Source organism: Anopheles arabiensis, chromosome 3, assembly GCF_016920715.1.
Source record: "Anopheles arabiensis isolate DONGOLA chromosome 3, AaraD3, whole genome shotgun sequence".
NCBI lineage: Eukaryota > Metazoa > Arthropoda > Insecta > Diptera > Culicidae > Anopheles > Anopheles arabiensis.
Window position 1 is genome coordinate 88734071 of NC_053518.1, and position 10823 is coordinate 88744893.

Below are 10823 nucleotides of genomic sequence, written 5' to 3' on the forward strand. Positions count from 1 at the left end.
AAGTTCAAAATTGCATGTGCAGTTTTGTGAAAGCGCGTACGGGTTTTTTTTTTTCGGCGGTGACAGCAGCGAGAATTTGAATTATTAATGTAAAAACAGCGAGGCGCGAGTGCAAAAGTGCATCAAACGAAAAAAGCAAAAAAAAAAACAAATAAAACAAAAACGGTACGATACGTTTCGAACGCAGTTGTGCATTTAAATCTCAATTTAGCAAAGTTAAAAACACACACAAGTGAACTAGTAGTAACGGGATCATCCTCTCCTCTCGTCGCAGGTGTACGTGACATTTGCCAAGTCAGCCAGCCAGCAGCACGGGCGGAAGTTTGCGCAGACGACCTTCCCGCGCCACTCCGGAAGTATGGTCGCGTGTATGCAGCGACACACAGCAGTGCAGTGCAGTTCCGGTGCAAAGGTGCAAAAGTTCGTAACATGGTAACATGAAAGACGTGCGCAAAGCGAAGTAGATGTAACGACAAAAACAAACGAAAACAAACAAACAAAAGAAAAGCAAAACGAAACATTAGTGAATTTAAACAAAAAAAAGGAAACAAACGAATGCAAAAAAGTGAACCAAAAGTTGAAAGTGAGGAGAGAAAGAAAGTGCAAAAAAGCAAGTAAAACTTTACAAGTTTGTTGCATTGCAAGTGCATTACACAGTGAGTGAAAAACTGAGCAACGATCGCATCGAAGAAAGCATAACGAATGTAGCGAAGTAACGAACGCGTTAGAAGAAAAAAGTAACAACAAAACAAAAGTGGCGTAAAAAAGTCATCGTGCGCGTACACTAAACAAAAAAACAAGCAAGTTTTTACTCTCATCCCTGAAAAAAAAGCAAAAAAGCGCCTCACAGCAAAACTTCTTCACCTCGCACAGCATTAATCAAGCAACGCCACCGCCTAGCAACTTCTGGAAAGCAAGGAAGTGGCTAGCGAGTACGTGAATTTTTCACACACACACACACACATTTCTGCAATAACTTTTTCGGACCTAGCTGTGCTTGAGGTTATCAAAATTTTTCTCGCCTCCTTACCCCCATTTAAATCATCACCCTTCATCCCCACACACACCAACGCGCGGTTGCTGTAGTACACGATCTCCATTCCGAACGCCGTGTGTGTAACGACGAAGACGACGACCCACACGCATCAACCAAGTGTAGCTGTGTGTATGTGTGCAGACACACGGTCGTGATGAACGTGAACTTTGGTGAGCAGGCGGTTCGTTTTTTGTTGATCACGAAACGGTTCTGGCAGTGATTCCGGCGACATAAGGCGATTTTCCAGGACAAAGCTAGAAGCAGACGACAGCGAACGGTAAGTTGTTTTTACTTGTTTTTTTTTTGTTGTTTTCTCTCTTGTTGGTACAATTGCACATGTTTGCTGGCTAGACGATCGTGTGGCATATTTACAAAACGTCTCAAAAAAGAAGATGTCTGTACGAGGTACAACTTTCTCCTGCAACACCAACACTCCCTCGCTAGTCTCAGTTGCTCACAGAAGGAAGACAAGCGCATATGTTCGCTAGAAGCGATAAGCAACGCGGGCGAAGAATTAGGCCAAACGAAGGCAGAACACACACACACACACATGCCCGTCTGCACACATTGCACAATTTGGACGGTCGTCTGCGAATAGAAAGCGAACAGCGGAAACCAAACACTAAACAGAACGCAAACCCGACGTCTGCGTACTTCAAGGATCACATCCAAAAATATCCTTCGAAATGTGTGCTGATCACACACATGTTCGTTGCCCTGTGTTGCTGTGTTCTGTGTGCGTTTTTTTTGCACTCCAGGAATAGAGGCCCGTTTTCCCGAAGGACGGCGTTGAATGCCGTTTTCAAGAAACTTTTAAACATCGTGTCGTGGATATTTGATCTTTTTTCGCGTCAGTTTTCTCTAAAATCCTGAGGAATCTGTTTGTCTGTCTGAAGGCTGCTAGAACTACCCAACGGAATGCGGCTGCCGTTGAAGGCTGTTGAGGGAGTCGTTAGGTTTCAGTGTGTTTCTCCTGCGACTATGCCAAAAATACGAATGCGTTCCATCACCCCGTGCGCAAACTGATAGTTTGAGCGAAGCGCACAATTTCTTGGAATGTGCGATAGAGCGTACACATTTACACAAGATACGGCATTGGTGACGTGAATAACTCCGCACAAGATTGTGCATTATCAGCAGCCAAAGCCCATGACGATTGGTGGTGCTGCGTTTGTGATCTTTTCGACCGCAATGATGCAATGGCTGTGCAGGTTTTGGGTCGTTCAACAGACACAGGCCTTGGGAAACTGTGTTCTTGATGATGCGAAACTCATCTTCAATTTCCTTTTTTAACGAATCCCGCTGTTTTCCCATCCCTTCCTTGAGAATCCGTGCGAAAGTGAAGCCGAAGAATTTGCATAAAACTTTTCCTCCCATTTATCGTTTGCTGTCTAATCTTGTTTCGCTTCCCAAAACAGTCCTTTCATTCCCCTTCGACAGTGCAGCATTACAGAAACATTTGCATAACCAACCTTCGCAACCCGAGGGAGGGATTTTTAATGATCCGTTCGAATGCATCAAAGTGCATCCTAGGCATAAAAAAATCCCATTTGAATGCAATAGAAAAGATGATCCTACCCCGTTTATTGTGCGGACCTTTAACCTCAAAGCAATAGGCATCGGGTTGTCTAAATTCCGCTGCTTTCCATCTCCTCCGCTGGTTGTTGGCACTCAACAATGGCAAAGAAGTGATAGTTTATTTGCGCCCCTTTTCTTCTGTTTTTTTTTGCCCTTTTCACAAAGAAAGGCAACGAAAAGAAGGGAGGGAATGCGCACGCAATGGATTTGTGTCCCGAAGCAACACACACACACAAAAGGAGGAAGAAATAAAATCACGACCAAAAAAACGAAATGAACCGCAATCAAACTGATGATCTTCGAATTTGAAGAGTTTGCGATGCGCTGAGGCAGACACACACAGAGGGAACTGCATAGCCGTGGGAAAGCCAAAGGTTACCTTCTGGTGGTTAGGGGTGTCTGCTTTTTTGCTCTTTTCTTCTCCTGTATTAAGTGACGTGACGATTTTTCGGGGGTGTGGGTGACGTCAACGCAGCCAAGTCGAGGCAAGTTGTGGCACCACACAGGCACCGTCAGCAAATTGCAAAAAACGCAGTCCCAAAATCGTTCCCTCTGCTGCCGGAGTTACTTTGCCGAAAGCACCCAAAAAGGTCGTCCGTTTCGCAATGTCTTTGCTGTGAGTGAGTGTGAGTAATTAATGGTAGGAGCTCGAGACAAGGGTTCGATGGCAGGGACCCTCCCGGATCATTTATCTCGGGGGTCGCCGCCGGTGCGCAGTATGCCGGTAGTGCTTGTGCACTGTCCCTCAGCCACCATCTCAGTCCCAGCGCTAGAAGCATTTGTCAATAAATCATTGCCGCTTACGATAGTATGGAATTGATGTTGACGATGATGATGATGATGCTGGTGCGATCTTGTGAGGATGGGAATTTGCTGACCCCGAGGACATTAGTCTGTTTGTCCAGCGATCCGCACATCCCTTCCGCAGCACGCTCCTGCATCGATCCTAATTCGACCCACATCATACCTGCAACGGTATACGGAGAGAGAGAGCAAAAGGCACCTTGTTCGCCTACTAACCCAATATTGCACAACCGTACCCCGTGTGTGTGTATTGGCTTGTTGCGTGCAACTTTAATCATCCTGCTATTCACGCTTATCCGAGGGAATGCAGAAAGGACGACCGATGAACTTGATTTATTTTGTTTCCGATCCTCTCCAGGCTGCATTTGACCTGCGCGCACAGCACACGCATCCCTTCTTCGCTGCGCAAAGTGCAAAAATCGCTTGCCCTTTTTCAAATTCTCCTTCGGTCTGAGCACGTTTTTTTGTTTTTTTTTTTTTGTTGCTCTCTTCATTTTATTTTCCTCACTCTATTGATGGTGATCCTTTTTTTCTTTTTTTGGCAAGATGCGTGTTTGCTTCATTTTTGCATTGTTCTTGGCTTGTTGGGTTTGTAGCTGTTGAGCTTTTGGCACTTGAGGATAAAACGAAACGGAAAAATTGGCATGAGCATTCGAAGTCGAAAAAGGGCCGGAGCCGTTGGTCGCCAAATTAGGACATCAGGAAGTGGATTATAAGGCTGGAGGGCAAAAAGATTGGCTTACATTTTTTTGGCAAGCACGTAGAAACCCGATTTCACCCAAGAAAACACACTTGCTTTGGGTTATTTTTTGTTTTTTCCTTAAACTCTCTCTCTCTCTCTCTCTGGCTTGAACAAGTGTTTCGATTTTCTGTGCTGGAGGACCCTTTGTGAAGTGGAACCTTTTTTCATTATTATTCTACTGCTGCTGCTGCTGCTGCTGGTGCTTCAGACACCAAGATAAGGATCGAAATGGACGGAAATCTGCCCGCCGAAGGAAATGGTGAAATAAAAATGCGAAGAAAAAACAAGATAAAAGTCGCAACAAGCACGGACGCCGTCGGAGGAAAGAAAGGATTTGGCAAAAGCTCCTGACTTTCTTCCATTTCCGTTGCAAATATTAAACCGTCTGAATCGGTGCCCCTTCTGAACACAGTGCTCTCTTGCAGAAGTGTCTCTCGTTCCCTCTCTAACACCTTCTATAGGGCATTGAAGAATAGAATTTAGTTGCAAAAAAAAGGAAGAAAAACAAAACCAAATCAAGAAACACAACAATAAAGGCAACTCGTCGTTCGTCCCTAATTTGTACACTAAAATTGGCGGAGCACGGTTTAGTGGTCACGCGATGTGCGATTTCGACACGATGCTAACCCATTCCACCCGTCTACCATCCAATGTTCCCTATATGAGGTTTCGGCCCCCTGTACACCTGTGTGTAGAAGACAGCAAGGAATAATCAGATAAGCCAGTGGCAAAAGTCAAATCCACCATGCCCCGTTACCGTTTTCCGCTCCGTTGTTGTTGCTGTTGTCCCTCCCAATATCAGCGCCATGCTTTTCCGGTCACCACCACCGGTTTGATAACCGGAGCTAATGGAACGGATGACCAATCCGGAGCCCAGGGGGTGTTGTTATTTTCGCACGATATTCGCACTCGGGCGCCGGTTTCGTCTTCAAAATACACAATCTTGCGCCGTTGCCGTAAGATAACGGCTCCGATGGGTCAATTTTCGGCAATCACGCTTCCGTTACGGTGCGCTGATATGCTGCGACCTAGAGCCGGGTGGCACCAGGCACACACACACACGCGCGCGTGCACGGCTACCTTTGCGATTGCGATTATCAGACACATTCCGGGCTCCGCGTGACTCACGGCACACTTCCACGAGGCGTGGAGCGGTGGTGGATACATTTCGTCACTCAACCTCCCTCGCGTAAACAACAACAGAGGGCTTTCGTCAGAGGCGCTCATTTTGCGACGCAAATGTTGTTTTTGTTCGTCGCGTCAGGAAATGGTCGTGAACAAGTGGGCGCAACGCCATTGGCAAAGTGTAATTGTACCGCAAGGGGACCCTTGCAAGCATTATTTTGTTTGTCGCAGGCACTATTCTCTCTCTTTCTTTATCCTTTATCCTGAGATGAATGTGTACAGTGTTGTAGTGTACTAACCGGTAGAATGGTTTCCTCTTATTCATCCCTTTTCACCCCAGCGAACGTTCAGCTCTGCCTGCAATTGCGCAGCATACACACCGTACAACACCGATATACATTGACCTCTCCCCGCCTCCGGTAGGCGACTCGACTCCATCACCATGGGTAGCAGCGAAGGGCAAACGTACTGTCTGCGATGGAACAACCACAAATCGAACCTGGTCGAGATACTCGACGCGCTGATCAAGATGGAGTGCTACGTCGACTGCACGATCTACGTCGACGACCAGGTCCAGTTCAAGGCGCACCGGGTCGTGCTGGCCGCTAACTCGCCCTACTTCCAGTCGATCCTGCAGGACGTGCCGATGGATCACTGCAGCATCCTGTTCCCGGGCGTGCAGGAGTTCGAGATGCGCGCACTGCTCGAGTACATGTACACCGGCGAGGTGAACGTCACCCAAGCACAGATCCCGCGCATCATGAAGATCGCGGAACAGCTCGAGGTGAAGGGCCTGTACGATATGGCGGACCTGAAGGGGCGCTTCAGCAAAATGGTCGATGTGGATCAGCTGATGCGCGACCGTGACCCGGCCACCACACTGCACGCGAGCAGTAGTAGCAGCAGCAACAGCAACTACACCGGCAAGGGTTCGTCGTCTACTGCTACCGGTGCCGCTGCGGGTAGTAGCACAGCCGGTGCTGCTGCTGCTGCTGCAGCAACCGCCACATCCTCCTCCTGGCGCGACGTACCGCCAACCAGCAGCAGTGGCAGCCATTACCCCCACTACCAGCACCAGTCGTCGCCGGTCATTTCCACCTCCACAAATGTGTCACTCGCCCAAAGCAGCAGCTCCTCGCCACCGTACTCGTACAAGTCGCCCTACTCTAGCCTGTACTCCCGCAGCCCCGGCGCGGTGGAGCGTGATCGCGAGCGGGAAGAGCGTAGCCGCGACCGTTCCGCATCCTTCTCGCACGCGCCAGCCACGACCTCACCGCCGCCCCATCGCACCCAGTCCACGTCCGCCGGCTCGTCCGCCTCCTCCGTATCGGCACAGATCGCACTGCAGTCGCAGACCGCCAGCAGCAACCACCAGTCGTCCTCGGCATCCCACCAGTCCGGCAGTTCCGCCTCCTCAGCCTCCGCGCAACCATCGACCGTGGCGGCGGCTGCCGCCCTGGCCGCCGGTTGGCCCTCCCTCGGCCAGACGCAGCTGCACAGTATGCTCAGCTCGGCGTACGATTCCAGCACCGACATGAACCCGCTCAAGCGCAAGAAGCTCCAGTCGATGTCGAGCATGCTGCGCGACACACCGATCCTGCGCAACGTGCTCGCCCAGGCCAACCCGGCCGACTCGTCGCAGGCGGGCGGTGTGCCTGGGGCTGGGACAGCGCAGGCAACCGTGGCCACGATACAGTCCCAGTACCAGGGCGGCATGAAGTCGGATCCGGACCAGCCGAGCAGTCATCACTCCAACGGCAGTGGTTATAAGGTAGGTGGTTACAGCTCAAGCACCTTCAATTAGAACCTCTCAATAACATTCTTCTTCAAATCCATCTCTTTTCCTAAAAATAAATAAAAAAACAACAGTCAATCAAGGACCAACCCCACTCACCGTACGCGGACAAATCGTTCGATGACGATCTGCTCGACTCGCCGCACAACTTTGGCGGCGACGCGCGGCTAGCATCGTACGTGCCGCACCAGCAGCAGAAGCCGGAGTGGAAGCGCTACAAGCAGTACACGCGCACCGACATCCTGAACGCGATCGAGTGTGTGCGCAAGGGCATGAGTGCGCTGCAGGCGTCGCGCAAGTTCGGCGTGCCGTCCCGCACCCTGTACGACAAGGTGAAGAAGCTGGGCATTACGACGGGCCGGCCGATCAACCGGGCGCTCAAGCGGTCGCCCAGCTCGGGCGGCAGTCCGGCCTCCTTCCCGTACGGGCTGAGCGGTGCGAGCCACATGTTCGGCGGGCCGGGCAGCGGTGCGCCCGGCGGGCCCGGTGGCCATCCGGGCGGCGACCACCACCAGCAGCTCCCGTCCCAGTCGTCCCAGGAGGACGATGCGGCCGCGGCGGCTGCTGCGGCGGCTGCCGCTGCCGCCGCCGCCATGGCCCACCATCACGAGGCGGGCCGCATGATCAAGCTCGAGCACGGCAGCCACCACGGGCTGCCGCCGACCATCCCGCACCCGGCCGCCGCCCTGCTCGATCCCTCCTTCCTCCAGCAGGCGCTGGAAGCACGCGGCGGCGACATTGCCGGCCGCGAGGCACTGCACGCGATGGCGTTCGCGGCGGCCGCTCACGCCGCCGTCAACGGCATGAGCACGTCCCCGGGTACGCACGGGACGGCCCGCTCGCCGAGCCCGAGCGTGCTGATGAAGTACATGCGCTCCGTGTCGATGAGCTCGCCCGAAGACGATCGGCACCATTCGGCGCAGCAGCAGCAGCAGCGGGAAGCACGCGATCTTGCGGAACGCGAGCGCCGAGAGCATCACAACGGGTCGGAACCGGCCTACGCCAGGCGGGAGCATCATCCGATGGAGCAGGACGACGAACCGGGCAGCGACTGTGGCGAACGGCCATCGAGCGGCGGTCTGGCCGAAGGCCAGGACGATCACGTGGAGGATCTGTCCATGGGCCCGAAGCGGGACTCGGAAGAGCGGGGACCATCCGTCTCACCACCGCCGGCAGCGGCGGTGTCCGTCGTACGGTCGGCGGTTGCACGGTCCCGATCACCCTCACCTGCACCCTCGCTACCGCAACAACCTCCCCAGCAGCAGCAGCAGCAGCAGGGTGTCATTGTGCCAGCGCCCGGTAAGTTAAAGGAAGACTACAACATCACCATCAAGCGGGAAATCATTGCGGACAGCAATGCGCCCGCAGAATCGTCGTAGAACGGCGGTAGTTCCAATTCGCCCGGAGCAGTCTCCTCCATGTTCGTACTAAACTAAACGTTAAAACCTAAAAACCTTATTCGCCACTGTGAAGGACAAAACGGTAGAAAACTACTGGAAACGGGTAACTAAGTTCACTGAGTTTTTCCACGCCTTTTTTCCCTCCCCTGCAAGCCCATGGGGAAGTACATTAGAGTAGCGTTAGTTGGGCATTTTGAGTTGGGTCCGTTGATGGACCCACCAGGTTTTGCAATAAACCGTCATTCACAAGCGACGAACCCCCTCCCGGGGAGCCACGTGGCTACGATTCCATGCAGGAAGTTGCAAATGTGTGTCTTGAGAGAGCACGAACGAAAGTTACCTTCTACGACGTCATATCGAAACCGATCCCACCAATTTCATTTAGCCGCCTAGAGGACCTGTAGTTTTAGCTATTTTGCTGCATGTTTTTTTTATCTATTTTGTTTCGTACACTTAGCAAAGTTTAACAGTAAGCAGTATCAGTAGTGCACATTCTACATCATGAAAGCCTCACCATCAAGAGGCATCCATTTACAAATCAGAATCTCTCTTACTAGCTACGCGCCCTCTCTTCGTACGCATTCTCTTTGTCGGCTAAAGTTAAACCGAGAACCTTTATAGACTGAAACGAGTACTCACCGCACAAACCAACAAACAACAAAGATTACCCAACCCACCAACTCCAACAAAGTAAGAAAAGCTAACCCCTATCAATCAGGCAATAGATGATACGTGTTTTGTATGTATGTCGTAAGTGTGCGATTTTCCTTCAAGGCCGCGTTGCCCACACAACGGAAGTGCAATAGAGAGAGAGAGAGAGAGAAAAAAAAGGAGGAAATTGACGGCGCAGAAACAGCAGTCGTTTGTCGTTAGGCTAGGCTTAAACCCATCTTAGATGATTTTGGGCTTTTACACCTTCTTGTTAATTGCCTTCTTTAAACCCCTCCTGCCAGGGATGGGGAAACGCATTTTGCTTTAAATGATTTTTGTTTTGCTCTCGTTTCCAAATCATTTGTTTAACTCTCTTTAAGCTGTGCAGCGCGATAGGTTTTAGCTTTTTTTCATTAAAGCCTAGCTCCCGGCCTATAGTTCGTCGTTTCCTTTGCCGCATCGAAAACCGCAGGCTCTAAAGCCTGTACACCATCGTTTCTTAAAGTTTTGGCAGTGCAACCCCCCTTCGAAAGTGTTGGCGGGTAAAGTGTTGACGATAGTATCCTTAGTGACACACGCGGTAGCCTTAGTGAGCGAAAGCACTACCCTAATATTACTACGACTATCCTGGCGTTAAACAAAACAAGACTAAAAAGGCAAAATCGCACCTTTTCCTTAACAGCATAACAATGAAACAAACAAACAAACAAACACGCGAACGAATATTGTTTTATCAGTAGTTACATTAGTTGTAAAAATTAACCAATATTGCGTTGGATGGTATCGCCAAATTATGTACTATTAGTTGTAAGGTTTTTTTCCCCGTTGTTTTAAGCTCTTATACACCTCCTCTTCTAGCTTTATAGACGGATATCTATGTTGCCTTTCAATCGCTAACTGATTAGCTTCTATGTGGTTATTAGTTTAACATCGTTACAAGACAAGACAAGAACAGTGGGGTTTGGGGAATGTCGCCTCGCCACCCCCAGATTAATTCTACCATTGAGTGCCTATAATTATGATGATTCCTATAAGCTTAGGAGCGAGTTAGAGAGTTAAACAAAAACAACACGGTTCCTGCATTTTATGTTTATGTTGTTTCCGTATGTCTCCGACTTAGGCATCCGCTCATCACAACCGAGATCGAGATGGGAAGCTAATGCGGGCGAAGAAAGTACGTTACGTTACGTGGAAATGTTCTTCATCATATGAGTTTTCCTATTAGCTAGTTACCATACGAGTGTAAGGCAAGATGTAGATACGAAATCAGTTACACATTGTGAATCGGAAATGAAAACTAAAAACAGATAAGTTTACACGTTTTTACACTGCTTTACCAAGATGAAGCCATATATCTTACTTTTTTTTACCGTTGCGATGCCCTAGTGAACAAAGCAAGAAAACATATAAACAAGCAAATCAAACTATTTAAGGCATGTAACACAAACAGTAGTAGTAGTAGTAGTAATGGTAGTAAAAGTAGAGCAAGTAGTAATAGTATACGTAGAAATAGACAAACAAAAAGTAGCAATCAAAAAAGATAAAGTGTATAATACACAGCATGTTGGTGGTTTCCTCATCGTTAAGAATGTGGTAGAGAAGTAGTAAAAACAAAAACAAAAAACAAACACAAAAAGGCTTTGATGTTACCGTAGCATTGACTTGTTGATAAAGAGAAGAGAAGAGGAGAGA

The 10823-nt window shown here is 49.6% G+C and overlaps 1 protein-coding gene across 1 annotated transcript; it reads left to right on the forward strand.

The window, feature by feature from the left end:
* Nucleotides 1-257: 257 nt before the first annotated feature.
* On the forward strand, nucleotides 258-10823 carry LOC120904194 (longitudinals lacking protein, isoforms A/B/D/L). The gene is made up of 3 exons (XM_040314016.1): nucleotides 258-1313; nucleotides 5626-7056; nucleotides 7155-10823. The coding sequence occupies exons 2-3, from the start codon at nucleotides 5728-5730 to the stop codon at nucleotides 8457-8459; spliced, it is 2634 nt and encodes an 877-aa protein (XP_040169950.1). The 5' UTR covers nucleotides 258-1313; nucleotides 5626-5727; the 3' UTR covers nucleotides 8460-10823.